The sequence below is a fragment of the Theobroma cacao genome, chromosome 3 (genome assembly GCF_000208745.1).
Source record: "Theobroma cacao cultivar B97-61/B2 chromosome 3, Criollo_cocoa_genome_V2, whole genome shotgun sequence".
In the NCBI taxonomy this organism is placed as follows: Eukaryota; Viridiplantae; Streptophyta; class Magnoliopsida; order Malvales; family Malvaceae; genus Theobroma; species Theobroma cacao.
This window is the reverse complement of record NC_030852.1, coordinates 9,535,607-9,554,304: the sequence shown is the minus strand read 5'-3', so window position 1 is coordinate 9,554,304 and position 18,698 is coordinate 9,535,607. Positions and strand designations below refer to the sequence as shown.

The 18,698-nt window shown below is 33.9% G+C and overlaps 1 protein-coding gene across 1 annotated transcript; it reads left to right on the top strand.

Moving 5' to 3' along the window:
• On the top strand, window positions 1-14,853 carry LOC18604454 (organic cation/carnitine transporter 1). The gene is given in 7 exon segments (XM_018117261.1): window positions 1-306; window positions 308-515; window positions 1,943-2,041; window positions 2,044-2,432; window positions 14,155-14,298; window positions 14,300-14,417; window positions 14,420-14,853. Coding segments are annotated over 7 exon segments (1,635 nt in total). The 5' UTR covers window positions 1-63.

The window sequence follows — 18,698 nt, the reverse complement described above, 5'->3', positions numbered from 1 at the left end:
AGCTGGCAAGAAAGACATTATTTGGACCACCTTCAGCAAAACCACCCAAAATCCGCTTGGTTCATGGAAGAAGAAGAGGTACGAGAGCTTGTGCATGGGAAAGAAAATTCAGTAGAAGCCAAGTTGGAGCTCACTGTGGATGAGGTGGTAGAAGGGTATGTGGGATCCTTTGGGTTCTCCCAGCTGCTGCACGTGCTCTTGGTGTCATTTGCATGGATATTTGATTCCCAGAACACTTTAATCACCATCTTTAGTGATGCCCAACCAGCTGCTTGGAGATGCAAACCCTCCTTTGACAACAGTACCAATGCATCAATGTTCATCGTCTTTCTGCATGATGACTGCTACAGCTAGCAACAAAAGGCAAACTGGTCCTGTCTCTGGATTAGCTGCGGGCACATGGGAGTGGATTGGAGGAAATACAACATCCACAATTGCTGAGTGGGGTCTTGTATGCGACCGCAAGTTTCTTGCTGCTCTTCCCGCTTCCCTCTTCTTCGTCGGTTCGATATTGGGTAATTCTTTCTCCGTTGTTCATTCACAATGTTTCTCTTTCACCATACATAGTTTTCATTTCTCCTTTCTTTCCATGGTCAGAGGGATTTATTCAGTAACCAAAGAGTTACAAACTAGCAAAATAGCAAAAGAAAGTATTTCTTCGCAAAAACAAAAGCAAACCAACAACAACCACCTGAAAATGAAAACAAAGATCAAAACACCAAGAGAGAAACCGCAGCATCCTGTAGAAATCTGATGCAAAGCCATAAATCCAAATCTGCAATAATCTCCAAGTTTTCAAAAGACCATAGCAACCAGTCCAAGACAAACAAAAAAGCCTGAAGGGAGGACTCCAAGAACTTCCCAAGCTCAAACCAATCCCTTTCAAACATCATCTTCATAAACTCAGCTCCATAAAGGACAAAGAAAGAAACAACTGGCTTGCAAAGCATCACCACCTGAGTACCTACATCAAACATGGTGAATTTGCACCCCTTACAACCACCAAACCAACAACAGAAGCTTACCCATTAGTTCCAGCAGCCGCACACTTAAACTCTCACATTGCCCGTAAGATAGAAGTAAGAACAAGAAACAGGGCAATACAGAGCCTTGTTTCCAGTTCATACCCGATCTTGCCTACCAACAACATGAGACAACTCATGCAATAAGTGTACACATCAGCAGAAAATCAACACAATACCCCAATGCCAGAAACAACTCAGTATCGAAAACAGAGGTCGGCAGGAAACAACACAGCCTAGCCACGCAGAAGAAACAGTGACGAGAACTAACTCAAGAAATAAGGTTAGTCTCAAATATTTCATCAAAAAAGAGGTTGAAAACAGACAATCAACAGCCACGGTTTGTACAAATACTTAACAAAATAGAAGGGTCGCAACAAACAAGCCCCCTAATCCAACAAGAGAACAAAAACAGAGCCTCCTAACCCAAGCCGATCAAAAACAACACCCAATCCTGCCAGGCCTCATTCATATTAGTTCCATAATCTACAATCCTGCCAGTTTATATGGGACTAATCGCAGACGGGGAAGAGTTCTCCCCCCTCTCTCTTTTTTGGTATTCAGAAAACCACTGTACTGGCAACAATGCATTCTTTTTGTATGAATTTTTTTTTTTCGTTTCTTTGTCCCCCGGCCTTTTAGTCGCAGCCCAGGTTTATGTCTCTCTCTCTCTCTTTACTAGTTGTGCTATATTACATGAGACTTCCTCTGTTATTCTTTTTTTTTTTGTTTTTATTTTGATCCAATTTAAAGTATTTGTGACAAGTACAAAATGAATATGTTGCCATTAATCATATATTATTTGTAGGCATTAATCTACAAATATTTTCCTTTTTTATGCTTGGAAACATGTGCATATATTTCACACCAAAGTAAACTTAATGAGTGCGATACTAATGACGTTTGTCCCACTTCCACAGGATGTGCTTTCTATGGCCGCCTTGCTGACGCATGCTTCGGCAGAAAGAAAACATTGCTGCTAGCATGCATCTTAACCTTCACAACCACTTTCATCACCTCCCTTCACCAAATGTTTGGATATATGCACTTCTCCGTTTTGCAAATGGTTTTGCTCGCTCTGGAATTGGGATATGCTGTCTTGTTCTCTGAACAGAAGCTGTTGGCCGTAAATGGCGTGGCCAAGTTGGCCAATATGGCTTCTTTTTCTTCACAGCGGGTTTTCTGTCTCTTTCATTCATTGCCCATCCTACCAGAACCTGTTGGAGGAATTCATACAAGATCATATCCCTTCTTCCTCTAATCTACACCTTTGTATTAGTCTCTTTTGTATCAGAGTCACCCCGCTGGCTCCTTGTTTGAGGGAAAAACGAAGAAGCACTCGACGTATTAGAAAAGTTTGCAAGACTTAACGAGAAGAAATTACTTGACAATTTACAACTTATAATTCCTGTTAGGATGAGCCCTGCAGCCAATTGAGATTGGTTGAGGCTTGATTCCAATCATGCAATAGTATCATTCATGTTGAATGATTAGAGGTTTTCCTTCATGAATAAGACATTAATTATAATGAGTTATAAGTCTAATTGGCTAAAGTCCATGAGATTAATATGCCTTGTAAGGAAACTGTAATGAGTTACAGTTATGAAATTCTTATACATCAAAGCCTAATATCAAAATGTTCATGGTCAATGTATCATTGAGACTGGACATCAATGATGCTTAGAGACTGGTATATTCTATGTTTCTTACTTTGGAAGTAAGCAATCGATCTCATAGATTGAAGTATAGAAATACTTGAAGCTAGAATATAAGTGCTTGCCTAGGAAAGCAAGTTTATTGAACATGACTCGCCATGAGAAATGCATTTGGTAATACACTCTATTGTCTATGCAACACTTCTCATGTGTCAGTTGTGTAAATACTCCCCAGACTTGAAACACTAGGTTGTCTTATGTGTGGAGTGCTATGCTTTGATTTCATCCCTATGGGTGCCTAACCAAAGATGCCAAAAGAGGATGCTTTTGGGTATAGTATGAAGCATGTAAAGACAAATGAGTAGTTAAGATAGGAATCATCACCTTAAATGTTTTAGAGGACATATCCTATCAGTTCTTGGTTAACATTAGCTTATTGAAGTCCTTGACCAAGGCAACATGGAGATTATGAAAAAGGTTTCATAACTCTCTATAAAGCTAATGCTATAATTGCAGGAACAAATATAGAGGTCAATAAGAGTAGACACTATACCAAGCTCTTATCATGTTCGGGATATATGATGAGGGAATGAATTATACTGATAGACTGTACACTGAAAGGTTGTCAAAGAACACTTTGACTCTCCCAACAATTGGGTGGCTATGATGCATTGCTAGATGCCAATCTTGGTCTATGGAATTGATTATAAACTAATTGATTGAAATTTATATTAATAAATTAAGTCATTAATCAATTCTATTGCCAACATGTTGGGAACCTAATGGGTCATACACAATGATTGCATTTGAATTAAATTGGGAGAGTGACGATTTAAGTTAGACTTAAATCACATGCTAGGTAATTAACTTCTATAAACTTAATTAAAAGACTGTAATTAAGTTTTTGACATAATTATAAATAGTTATAACTATAAGGCCTTGACTGCAAAATATAAAGAAAATTAATTTTGATTTTAATTTTCAAGGACTTAATTAAAAGAGTTTAATTAAGTAATAAGCCCAATATTATAATGTGTTATAATATTGAAGGCTTAATTGCAAAATTAAAGTTATTTTAACCTAACTATATAAGTCAACTTTTAACTATTTTTTCATATGAGAGTTTTTCACAGTTGAAGAAAACGTAGATTTTGTCAAAAAAAGAAAAACATTTTCTTTCTTTGCCACCACTCTTTGTGTGAAAGAGAAAATTGCTTATGAAGCAATTTTCGAAAAAGGTTCGGTTAAGATTGTGAAAAAGAAGAAAAGGACAATTGTTGTCCTCTTTGCTAGCACAAAGTATAGTTAAAAACTCCTTCATTTGTTGAAGGTTCAAGTGCAATCGTGTGTACTACCATTGGAGGCCAAACACTTGATTAGCTAGGGTTTTTGCTCCTTGTAGTGTTCGTGATTTTGCTTCTGAAAGTTCTATAGTGATTACAAATTACATGGCAAAGTAACTTTCTAAACAATAATTTACTTTGTGCTTTTATGTGTTAAATATCACAAAGGTGATCCATGGGTGGAGGCATGTTTTGTTGTTTAGTTATAAAGTTTTTTAATTTTCTTTCCGTTGCGTATTTTGAGCATGCCATCTATAGCCAAACCCATCAGTGGTATCGAGCCTTCTGTGGTTCGATTTTAACACATGTTTATGTTTATTGTTGTTAATGCCTTGTTGAAAAGGAATATGAGGTGTTCGGGTTTTGTTCTACACAAATTAGTAAGTTTTAAAATTTTACAATTTGTTCTAGTTATTTTGATTTCTAGATAGATTTTAATTGTAAATTTTAAAATTTATTTGTCATAATATTAATCTCGTTTTAATGTCAAAATATTGGAGATTAATAAGTGCATGAGATGCACAAATTAATTTAACAAATAAAGATTCGATCTCATGACATTATGGTGTGATTTAAATGGTAAAATTCGATTCTGTCCAGCCATGGTATTGGTCCATTTTCAGCCATAAAAGTGAGGCTTAAGTGCTCAATAAAATATAGGAAAATTAAGAGATCAATACACATTGGAAATGTTCCAAGATGGGTGATTATGTGTGGCTAATGGTGGAGGTAAAGTTACCAAAATGTGGCTAAAACAGTTGCTGTTTGCAACAGTGACAATCACGGTTTTGTTTGGCCTGGCAACCAATAAAGGCCTAAACTTGTGCAATTAGTTGCACCAATTGACTGAGGATTTTTTTATGGAAAAGTTCCATAAATTATCCAAATTGTTTCCAAGAATTTTAAGGATTTAAATTCCTAGAATTAAGCTTTCATAAAATTGAGTTGGTGGAGTCAAAACTGTTGCTGCCTCTGCAGCAGCAAGCCATGGTTTTGAATTTTTTTGACAGCAAAAACGTTTTCTAAAATCCTGGAAAATTACTATGGAATTGTTCCATAAGTTGTCTATCAAGGAAAATTTAATTGGGAATTAAATTCCTGAATTTTTGCCACCAAATAGCTTCGAAAGAAAGACAAAACCGAAACTGCCTCCGCAGATAAAGGTCATGGTTTTGAATTTTTTTGACAGCCAAAACACCTCCTAAAATCCTGAAAATTTATTCTGGAATATTTCCATGAGTTATCTATAAGGATAAATTTTATTAGGAATTAAATTTCTAAGTTTTAGTCACAAAGAATTTCAAAAGGACTCAAAAACCAATTCTGCCTCCTGCAGATAAAGGTCACGGTTTTTGAATTTTTTGAATGGCCAAATCATCTCCTGAAATCCTGAAAATTTATTCTGGAATAGTTCCATGAGTTATCTATCAGGATAAATTTTGTTGAAATTAAATTCCTAAAGATACAGCACCATAATGCCATGTAATTAGGACATGTCTGCTGCTGTCTGCAGCAGGACATTGTCTTGGTTAAGACATAGAATTTGTCAAAATTTTACACCAATAAATGATCGATTAAATTAGTTAATTGGCTGAGGATAAGTTATGGAATTGGTTCCATAATTATGCTGATTTTTTGAAACATTTAATTTAGGGAATATGATTCCTAAAATTAAGCATGTCAAAGATAATACATTAACATCCACAAATAAAGAAATATGATTTCTAAAATTATGGAAGTTAAAATATCTTCATTAGCCAATTAAATATTTATGGAATATGTTCTGTAAAGATTGATAATTTATGTCATAAATTATGGAATGTGATTCCTTAATTTAAGGGTGTTAAAATTTAAATAATTTAAGACTACATTAATTTAGGAATTAGATTCCTAGGAGTAATGGGAGTTTTAATATTTATAGATAAATTTTATTTTGAATTGACTTCTTACAAGAAGATAATTCTAATTTGACATTAAATTTAAAGATTAAATTGTCTAAGTTATTTCCTAATAAGATTAGGTAATAATAGACATTCAATCTTTAATTAAATGAGATTAATAATAGGTTGTGTAAAATGTTGAGGAGCACAAATTAAAAATGTTTTAATTTGTAATTTGTAATAAAAATTTAATTTTAATCCTAAAAAGATTAGGAATGGATAAATTATTAATTTTGATTAGTAATACTTACCGTATATGAAAGAAGTTTCCATATATATAGAATTAAATGGTTACTCGAAAATTTGAAATTGACAAAATTCAAATGTTGAAAATTGCCAATCTCAAATACCTCATATGATTAACAATTTGAATGAGACATGTCTTTAAATTTTATTCATATTGATGAATATATGTTGATGATTATGGACTTCGGCCTAATATGATTATGCTATGGTTGAATGTATATTTTTGGTATTTTTGAAATAGGGCTTACATGTCCTGCCTTGTCTCTTTATCTCAGTTTGTAAAATTCTTTCCTTATCTTACTCCCCTCGAATGTAACTCAAGGTTTCTACATTCAAATGTAATTAGAATTAGGGTAGATTAGGAATTGAATTTTAGAAAAATTGATGATGGAGATCTAAGGCGCCAAGAGGGACAAGGAGATTACAAGCAGATTTTGAAGATTCTTATATTTAATCCCCTAGGTTTGATCAAGCTAGTTTCCTTTGATGGCTCAAGGAAATTAGTATAGTTAAAGTCCAAATCATCCAAAGTAGTTTGCCTATGATAGATTTATTTTATGCAATTTAATAAATGCTATGCAATGCAAAGTAGTATGCATGTGATATATTTATTTTATATGATTTAATAAATGCTATGCATGTAAAGATGAGACCTTAATAAAGGCGAACACAAAATCCTTCATTATATATTGAGTCACATGCCACGCATGAGCAAGTTGCCTTCCACCATGTAGCAAGATAACCTGGTTGCTCTTTAATCGGAGACTTGTTGAGTACACTCAAGGTCACACTTTTACACGAGTATGTTTGAGCTATTGGTGGGTTTTACCGAACTAGTTTCATAAAATCTAGATGCTTGGAAACTTGATTATTATGAAACTAGAGGCAAAGGCTAGGCAAAATATATATGATATGTTTAGGCAATGTGTTTGTCACCTAGCTGATCTAGGAGTTGTGTAAAGATACAATTGGTAAGCTCAGTTACCTACCTAATCTACCGATCATGGTTTGTTGAGCACACTCAAGGCCATGACTTGATGGATGGGATCCTAGCCCACTAAGAGAATCCTAGTAGAGATCTCTCGAGGTGATATGGAAGGTTATCATCTTGTAGAAAATAATGGGAGAACTATTTAAAATTTAAAAACCTTGTTTTAAATAGTTTATGCATGATATTTACGTATTGCTTTATTTTATCTATTTAGACATAATTTATATACATGGCTAATAATATGTCACTATGGTGCATCTTGGATGCAAATCAAACTCATTAGACCAAACCCTTTTTGAAGGTACTAGGACTTGAGAAATGTTCTCAAGTGAAAGGTTGTTCGTTCCACAATCTCTACCAAATACAATTCATAATTAGGAGTGTGCTTCCATGAGATGAAATTTATATTGCCTTAATTATGAATTAAGAAGACAACCATGATAATGGCACTAATTGGTAAATGTTCTCAAACATCTTCATGGTAAAGATGGACAAAGGAAGGACTAAAAAAAAAAAAATTCCTTGACAAAGTTAAAGAAGAGGAAGTTTATAGAAGCCTCTACTTTGCCAAAGTTTATGATTGAGTTAGAAGTTACTACTGATGTATTAACATCATAAGTATTCGATACTAGATGTTGAACGCATTTAAGTAATGACATAAAGCGTAAAACAATAGTAGTAAGTTAATGCTCAATATAAATGTCAAGAAAACTAATTGCATATGATCTCAATTATGGCATTTTCGTCTTGGTCATTGAAGTAAGAATTAGAGTATGAAGATACTTAGATCCTTTTGATTGGGAATCATAAAGGAGCTAGTAATTCTTATATGACCAAATCAATTTTCATGCAAAAGTGAATGACTTGGTATGTTCAAAAGGTCTTCTACATATAGATGTATATGAACCATTGAATATAAAATGTTATAAAAAATGTTCCTAATTCATTAAGTTTACACAAGACCAAATTGAGATTTTGTCTTGTATACTTAAAGAAAAAAATTTTGAAACTTGAAATGTTCAGAAAACTCAAATATAAAATCATACGAGCTATATAGTATGAAGTACTCTTATTAAGATATGATCTTAGTGAAGATTACTCTTACTTATTAATTAATCATTCAAAAGATGAATGTAGATACATGTGAAATGGAACTTTCTTATGAATAGAACATAGAGATGTTTGTTCAAAGAAGAAAGCAAACTCATATAGTGATATGATTTTGTCCATAGCTATCTAAGTTATATGTAGCCAATTATATTATTCCAAACCAATATGATTCCAAGCATACATTGAGATGTATGTATGTAACATCACGAAAAATTCAAAAGAGTTTGATTATTACTCTCACAAAGGATCTTGGATTTAGTGGGAGTATGATGACATTGAAAAAGGAGTTTTTTAGTTATTACATGGTTACATTGGAATCTAACTCTTAAATTTTGCATAGAGATGCATAATCATATGTATGAGAACTCCATGGATTTAGTAAGATACATTGAAGATGTATTATTCATATGAGATGAACTACTAAATATGTTTTACGTTAGAGTTATACACTTTGTTCTATTATATGGGATCCAAAGGGTTCGATTTAATAATATGTACAAGTGTATTTATCTCATAGACAAAAAGAGGTTAGTGGGAGTGAATACAATTCTTTGGTGATACAATTACATGGGATGCAATGTGTATAAAAAGAAAGTGCCAAAATTTAAAAGGGGCGGATGGTACAATGAAAAGTGACAAATGCATATGATGCATATAACATAGTTTAGTTGGAATGGTTCCAAAGAAAGAAAAAGGACTATGTACATGTATATAATTAAAGTCATATACATCCTATTAAAAGGGTTCTAATAGGAAGATACTTAGATCGTTAGTCCATGGAACTAATAAAAGGTTTTGAACATTGCTAATGCAACAATGGAGCCATACAAGCAGAACTTGGGTCTCATTGGATCTGGATATAGTAATATGACATGATGTGATGCATGGACATTACGAAGATAGATAAAAGTAATTAACCACATCGAAGGGCACAAGAGAGTCTACATGCAGATACGATTGCTAGATTGATTGAATCTACATACGATGAGGTAGCAATTGGCTTTGTGCTAGTGGGAGATGTTAGGATGAGCCCTGCAGTCAATTGGGATTGGTTGAGGCTTGATTCCAATCATGCAACAATATCATTCATGTTGAATGATTAGAGGTTTTCCTTCATCAATAAGACATTAATTATAATGAGTCATAAGTATAATTGGATGAAGTCCATAAGATTAATATGCCTTGCAAGGAAACTGTAATGAGTTGCAGTTATGAGATTCTTATGCATCAAAGTATAATCTCAAAATCTTCCTGGTCAATGTATCATTGAGACTGGACATCAATGATGCTTAGAGATTGGTATATTCTATGTTCCTTACTTTGGAAGTAAGCGATCGATCTCATAGATTGAAGTATAGAGATACTTGAAGCTAGAATATAGGTGCTTGCCTAGGAGAGCAAGTTCACTGAACATGACCCGCCATGAGAAGTGCATTTGGTAATACACTCTAGTGTTTATGCAACACTTCTCATGTTTCAGTTGTGTAAATACTCCCTAGACTTGAGACACCAAGTTGTCTTATGTGTGGAGTGTTATGCTTTGATTTCATCCCTATAGGTGCCTAACCAAGGATGCCAAAGCAGGATGCTTTTGGGTATAGTATGAAGCATGTGAAGGCAAATGAGTGGTCAAGATAGGAATCATCACCTCAAGTGTTTTAGAAGACATATCCTATCAATTCTTGGTTAACATTAGCTTATTGAAGTCCTTGGCCAAGGCAACATGGAGATTATGAAAAAGGTTTCATAACTTTCTATAAAGCTAATGCTATAATTGCAGGAACAAATATGGAGGTCAATAAGAGTAGACACTTTACCAAGCTCTTATCATCTCTGAGATATATGATGAGGGAATGAATTACACTGATAGACTATACACTAAAAGGTTGTCAAAGAACCCTTTGACTCTCTCAACAATTGGGTGGCCATGATGCATTGCTAGATGCCAATCTTGGTCTATGAAATTGATTATAAACTAATTGATTGAAACTTATATTAATTAATTAAGTCATTAATCAATTCCATTGCGAACATGTTGAGAACCTAATAGGTCACGCACAATGGTTGCATTTGAATTAAATTAGGCAAGTGACGATTTAAGTTAGACTTAAATCACATGTTAGGTAATTAACTTCTATAAACTTAATTAAAAGACTTTAATTAAGTTTTGGCATAATTATAAATAGTTATAACTATAAGGCCTTGATTGCAAAATATAAAGGAAATTAGTTTTTATTTCAATTTTCAAGGACTTAATTAAAATAGTTTAATTAAGTAATAGTGCAAGACCTTATCAAGCTCGATTAAAAGACGGTATTGTACCGAGTGGTACAACTAAGTTAAATCGAGCCTTGAGCTAGTTCAAATAGAAATTCTAAGAGGAATTTGAAAATTTTGAAACCCATAGAATGGCTTAGAATAGTGATTCAGAGTTCAAGGTCCAGTTTGGAGTCCATCAGGAAAATTGACCGATTAGGGACAAAACGATCATTTTACCATTTGATGATAAAATGGAGATTTTTAGCCAAGATTTGATCACATTTGACCAAGAATAATTATATGAAATATAATTATGATTATTGGAGTATAAAATGATGTTTAGCAGTGAAAAATTGTGATTCTCGGTATTTTTGGAGCACAAGGGTAAAATGGTAATTTTTCTGTTAGAGGACTAAACGGGAATTTTTATAAAATGATTTTTGCCCCATTTGGTTAATATTGATCAATATTAGTGTTATTTGAGGTTGAAAAGTAGAAATAATGTGATTCCGGTACATTTCGGAGTATAGGGGTAAAATCGTAATTTTTTCATCTCGAGGGCAAATCGGTAAATTTTTTGCCCCAGCACTTGTCAAGACCAAGGGATTTTAATTGTGGTAGGATTGGATAAATACCAGAATATTTGTGGTGGAAAATTAAGAAGAAAAAGTCAAAAAGTTAAAAAATTGGGCCAATAAGCATGTGACACGTGGTATGCTTGGTTATTTTATTATTTTCTATAGAAATCAGCCCATTAAATCCCCAATTCTCTCACCATATTCGGCCTAGGAAACCAGCAACAAGAACAAAGGAAGAACAAAGGGAAAAACAAGAAAACCTAGGTGGAAATTCAAAGAAAAATTGAAGAAATCAAGGAAACAAGCTAGGTAAGTTAGAATTTCTTTAATTCTCCTTGATACCTAGCTTGCCCATGCTTTTGTTCTTGATTTTCATGGTTGAATATTGAGTTATCATGATGGATTCAATTCTGAAAAATGGGTATGGAAGAGGAATTGTTGTTGGAATAATTTGATTTTAGACTATGTTAGTGTTTAGGGATAGTTAAGCATGGTTATGAACAAAAATACAAAAGAAATATTCAATTTCTCTAGGGTTCCTTGTTGGTCGAACCATGACGGCTGAATATCAATGGGGGATTGTTTTTATTTCAAGGAAAATGGCTTGGAAAATGATGAATTAAGCTGAAGCGGTTATGTAGAAAAAATTTGGGTGCTAGTGCACCAAATGACCGAATTTTTCTATAAGGAACTGTGAGGGTTCTAATGCTGAATTTGACTTTATTTAAATGGTATGTGGTAAATTAAGGTATTAGAGGAGAAATGGATTGATTTGGAGGTGATTAGGACACAATCGTCAATTAATCAGGTGATCGGTCGAATTTAATCGATACCGCGATTAAGCGATAATCGAACGTATTTTTGCATTTACATATCAAGCATTAGTAATTTAAATTAGTTTATGTCAATTTAGGGACAATATAGTAAATTCCTTGACTTTGTTATTTGTCAAGGTAGTGAGACGTCCTGAAAAGGCAAAGGAATTGCGCTTGAGGACTATTAGTCCGAATACACCCGGAATCTGGATTTTTTGATACCGGTGAGTGGACTTGCATTTCAAACTTGCTTTGGGGAATATGAAAGATTCTATCCAACTTGTCTTAGAAAAGGTACCTTGGGAACAAGCTTTCGTTAAATGGTTTGATGTTGTGATATGTGATTGCTATGGATTCATGCATTATTGCGATATGATGATATATATATATATATATATGTGTGTGTGTGTGTGTGTGTATGTGTGTGTGTGTGTGCTGTGCATGGTGAATGATATTGTGTATAATGACTGTAATCGTGTGTGTGCACGATGTGGGGGGATGCACATGTCGATGATGATGGTGGTGTGAGAGATGGATGATGATAGTGCCTGTGTGCACGATGTGGGGGGATGTACACGATGGCACTGATTGTGCACGATGTGGGGGATGCACACGATGGTGTCGACTATGTGCACGATGTGGGGGGATGTACATGAGCCGGGTGTGATTATGATGATATTGATGTTTGTCTATCAAATTATGCATATCTAGACTTATGAAATGAAAGCTCATGAATGAGATATATGGTTGACATATATATGAAATTTGATACATTGCACTTTGGGAATTTTCATGAGTTTTATGTTGATTTTGTTGGTTTAGTAGGATGGCCCTTTTGTTGAGTGGAGGAAAAATGTTTCTCTTGTTGCTCTGTTTCGCTGCAGCGAAATTCATTCTCTCTACAACGAGAAACTCTCAAGTTTGAGGGCCTTCACCAGAATTGGTTCTCGCTACAGCGAGAAACTTTCTGTCCATTTTGCTAACTTGTGGGTTTTTGCCATATTTCCCATTTCTTTGGTACCATAGTTGAGCATGGATTTTTGTAAAGTGATTTACTCATGTGGGGTTTACATGAAGGGTTTAAAGGAGCTAAAACAATTGCATGGTTTTGAGAAAATGAATGCATCATGATTTCGATAAACATTCCTTATGGTATGCTTGTTCCTTTCTTGTTCACTCACTGAGTATTGTACTCATGTTTTATAAAAATTCATGTTTTCAGATCAGGTGACTGTTGGACCCTAGATCAAGGAGTCCCCGTAGTGCATCTTCTGGGTATGTGTCTAGTATTCGATAGTAATCCCTTTTATTGTAAATGTCTCCGTTGGAAGTCATGGGTCCTTTTGTATTGTGAATACAATCTAACAATGTGAATATGTGTATGCAATGTAAATTGCTAAATACATGACTGGTATAGTGCATGTATATTATTATCAATAATGCCATTGTGTTTTGGCTACGTTCACACCCGGGCAAAGGTGTGTGTGTATGCATGATATGATAAATTTGTTAAGCAAAGGTAAATGGATAGGCTTGCCTGGGCTTAGTGAGCTATGCTCATTGAGCTCATGCGCCGGTCATGGCCCGAGAAATTGGGTTGTGACAAATAGGCCCAATATTATAATGTGCTATAATATTGAGGGCTTAATTGCAAAATTGAAGTTATTTTAACCTAACTATATAAGTCACCTTTTAACTATTTTTTCATATGAAAGTTTTTCATAATTGAAGAAAACGTAATTTTTGTCAAAAAAAGAAAAATATTTTCTTTCTTTGCCACCACTCCCGTTGTGTGAAAGAAAAAATTGCTAATGAAGCAATTTTCGAGAAAGGTTCGGCTAAGATTGTGAAAAAGAAGAAAAGGACAATTGTTGTCTTCTTTGCTAGCACAAAATATAGTTAAAAACTCCTTCCTTTGTTGAAGGTTCAAGTGCAATCGTGTGTACTACCATTGGAGGCCAAACACTTGATTGGCTAGGGTTTTTTCTCCTTGTGGTGTTCAAGATATTGCTTCAAAAAGTGCCATAGTGATTAAGAAATTACATGGCAAGGTAACTTTCTAAATAATAATTTATTTTGTACTTTTATGTGTTAAATATCACCAAGGTGATCCATGGGTGGAGGTATGTTTTGTGTTTAGTTATAAAGTTTTTTAATTTTCTTTCCGCTACGTATTTTGAGCATGCCATCTATAGCGAAACCCATCTATTCCATCTAAAGCAACAATGGCCAGTGAAGGTGAAAGAGATGTAACAACTAATGATAAAAATGAGAATCTATGGACCGTGAAATGGGCTGCAAAGAGGATGATTATGATTATGATACCTGGTTTTGGAGTTTGAATTTTTTTATTATAGGATCCAGCTAAATGTCGAAAACCTCAACTTTAATTTGTACTTCACCGTTGTACTTAATGCACTGATGGAGATTCCTACTGTTTTTGTTGGTTGCGTGCTATTGAGCTTCATAACCAATGTCTGTTTTTCTCACTGTCTGCATTTTTTGTTGGAGTTTCGAGCATTTTTTGCATCAATTTTTCAGCCAACACCAGGGGCAAAGCAAAGGCTGATGGATCCGATGGGTGTTGGCCTCAATTGACAATTAAAGCAATTGGTTTCATGGTTGCTTCTGTTGTGTTTGATGTCTTGTATATTTACTGCGTTAAGCTTTTCCCCACTAACGTCAGAAACTTTACAGTGTCACTATTGCACCGAGCCTTGATGTTAGGGGCTTCCTTAGCTCCTTTATTGGTCATTGTTGGTCGCTCGAGCCCATCTCTTTCCTTTCTTGTATTCAAGGCGTTTTCCATCCTTAACGGAATTCTAAGTTTATAGCTTCCTGAGACTAGGAATTCTCCTCTTTATGAGACCCTAGAGCAGCAAGAAAAGGAATAGAAACTTCATTGTTTATCGAATGACTTAGAGGTGTAAAGCTAGGAAATGAGAAAAAGGTACTCCTATGATTTACCCAAAAAGAGTCATTTTAAGAAAGAAATTGTAATCTAAACTATTTCGATTCTAAGCTATACAAGGTGTGTACATTTGACACCTATTTGTTGAATTTCATGAGATTTAAAGGGAATTTTGGGACTTTTCTCCCTTTTTTTTTCTTCTTTCCTCTTCTCATTCCTCTACTCTGCTCCCCTGCCTCTCATTAAGTGGTCACTTTTTTGCATCCGTAGGAATGATAAGGACATGACTATCCTTCTCACTAAAAAAACATTTCTCCATTATAACTCCATTCTTAGAGGGAGTAGGGAAATCATGCCTTATTTTTTAGTTCACTGACAAGTAGTATGAGATATGGCAGATCGATGTAAAAACTGCATTCTTTAATGAAAATCTATAGGAGGAGGTGTATATGACATAACTAGATGGTTTCATATACTAAGAAAATACCAATAAGGTATGGAAACTTGAAAAGTCCATTTATGGACTAAAGCATGCATCTATGAGTTGGAAAATCCGTTTTGATGAGACAATCAAAGAGTTTCATTTTGTAAAAAATATGGATGAACCTTGTGTACACTAGAAAACTAATGAGAGCGCTATAGTCTTCCTAGTATTATATGTATATGACATATTTCTGATAGGAATTGACATACCAATGTTGCAATCTACAAATATTTGGCTATCTGAGAAATTCTACATGAAGGAAATGGGAGAAATAACATAAAAATCGAGTATCAAGATCTATAGAGATAGATCGAAAATGTTGCTTAGGCTGTTTTAATCCATATACATTGAAAAGGTGCTAAAAGGGTTTAGCAAGAAAGAGTCCAAAAGGAATGTCCTTGCCTATGTTGCATGGCATTGATCTCTACATTAACATGTGCTTGAAGTCACAAAAAGGGAAAGAAATCGCATGAATAGAGACTTTGTGTGATTTTATGAGCAAAAAAAATGTATCTTATGATTTGAGTGTCATGAGTAGATTTCATGCTGCTCTAAGTGAATGTCACTAGATAGTAGTAAAGAACATGCTTAAGTACTTGAGACTATGGATGCTTTTTGGTGTATGGAGGAGCTGTCGACTTGCATGCACAAGGATACGATGATGCAATCTTTCAATTTGATAAAGATGATGATAAATTGCAAAGTGGTTATATTTGAACTGTGGAGCGATCAATTGGAAAAGTTCCAAATAGGATATGACAATGAACTCTTCAACTGAGATCGAATAAATCTTTGCGTTTAAGGCATAGAAAGAGGCTATTTAGATCAAGAAGTTCATAACAAAAATTGGTGTGATTCCTAGCATTGTTGATATAATAGAGCCATTTTGAAAGCAAAAAAGCTAAAGGTCTCATCATAGATACAAAACATATATTAAGGCAGTATCAGTTGATTAAGAGTAATCAAATTGAGATGTGTTAGTGTAGAAGTCTCAAAGTGAAGTATGCCAAGAACGAAGGGCGGTGAATTGCTATTTATAAAGATTTCTTTGAAAATCTAGTTATCAAGATAGAAACTTTATCACTTAAAGATATTTTCTAGCATCAAAAACAATTTTCAGCAATAAATAACTTATGCATAAAAACAACATTTCAAGATAAATATTTTTCCTAAGTTAAATGCTACCTATGAAAAGTAAAACGAAAAATATTTTTTTAAGTGTAAAACAATAAATCAATATAAAACTATTTTTATAAGGCAAATATAAACACCTGTTAAACTTAACGCTTCATTTGAGTCTAAGTTTTGATTTGACAAACAAGTGATCAAAATTGTTTTTCAAATGTTCAAACAAGTCCGAAAGGTCCTTTAAAAATGTTTAATGAAAGAGCTAAGCATTTTAAGTAGAAACAAGCAAAAAGCCTATTCAAATTTGAAAAATGTTATTAATCTATCGATAGATGTTCTTCATCTATCAATAAATAAGCTCATCTATCGATAGATGAAGAACATCTATCGATAGTTGATTATTTTAACACTTGGACTTCGAAGACTATGAACATCTATCAATAGATGTGCGACATCTATTGATAGATAGCCAGTGAGGAATAATATCAAAGGACCCTAATTTGCATCTATCGATAAATACACGATATCCATCAATATATAGGCACCCGAGAACATTTCAACCCTTACTTGCATCTATCGATAGATGTGCGACATCTATTGATAGATAGCTACTCGAGGATTTCTCAAAATGGTTTTGAAGTGAATCAATCAATAGATGCTTACATCAATAGAATTTATCGATTTTGAAGATTATTGAAGGGAATTTATCGATAGATCGAGAGATCTATCAGTAGATGATGGCCGTTAGAGGTTGGAATAGTGTGTTAAATGATTATTTTCACATTTAATGCACCTCAACTACCTCTAAAGCTTTAGCAACTATAAATTTAAGGTCTCACAACATAATGAAGGTTGGAAGACTTAGAAACATAACTCCAAGAGAAGAATTCATCTTAAATCGTTCAATACTATTTGGACTTCTCCTCTTGCATTTAAGTCTTTTATTGCACCGTTTATTGAGCCTTTAGTGTTTATCTTCTTTCTCACCAAACATTGTACTTAATTTGCTATTTATCCTTCAAGAGGCATCCTAGCTTCACTTTTATCTTTTATTGTACTCACTAGAGTGGTTATACCTTAACCAATTGAAAAAGTAGAAATTGAGTGGTTTAACCTTAACTGAAATAAAAGGTAGATTGGTTGTGCTTTAACCATAAAAAGGCATTGTATTGAATTCTATTTCAATAGTAGATTTTAAACTCCTTAGTGAATCTAAAGGAGACGTAAGCAAGGAGGCTAAATCTCTATAAAAATTAGTGTGTTAATTTTTCTTTCTTTCCATTCCTTTAATTTCACTTGTGCTTTCAACCTTTCTCACTTTACAAGAAATTAATTGTCTTGCTTATTTTCAAATCGGGAATTGGTTTAAGAAAACTCTATTTCTTTTCAAAATAAAAAACGATTCTTCAAAATTTTAAAAACACTCCAATTCACTTCCCACTTGGAATTATTCACATTGAGCTTATTACATTAACAACAACTAATAATGTGGAAAATTAAAAAGAGACATAAGAAATTTATAGTGGTTTGGCTTTTTCGATACTTACATCCACTCCCTTGGTAACTAAGGAATTTTATTATACTATCAAGGATTCTTGCTTTTTAACAGGACAAAATGATAATCCTTAAACAATCCACAAAGGGATTCTTGCTTTTTCATGGGATCAAGCGATAAGCTTTACAACGACTTTTTCAAAGGATTAAGTGATAACCCTTATATAATCCACAAAAAGATTCTTGCTTTTTAATAAGATGGAGTGGTAAACCCACAAACAATGGTTTTTAAACACTAAATCACAAACCCTCACAAATAACTTTTAAAGGATAAGTTAAAACTTTTACAATGAAGTACAAATTTCAATAAAAAAATTCTTTTCAAAGGTTAAGTGTTAAGACTTTAATCTTTGGTGAAGTGAAAGAAGAAATTTTAGCTTAAGTGAAGCATAGATTCAACTTTGTAAACTTGATGGAAGAGTACAAGGATGCTAGAGAGTGAAGATGAGCTTTTAGAAGTCTCTTTAGGGTTTGAAGCTTTGGTTAAGGTCTTCTCTTCCTTCAAAATGGCTCATATGCATTTATTTATAGCCAGGGTAATATTTAAAGCCATTAAACACAAGTTTGAATTAAATTTGACCGTTGCTGAAGCTTGAGGATTGACTACAAAGTTCATAGGGTTGACTATGTTCTTCAAAATTTTTAAATTAAGGCTTCCATAG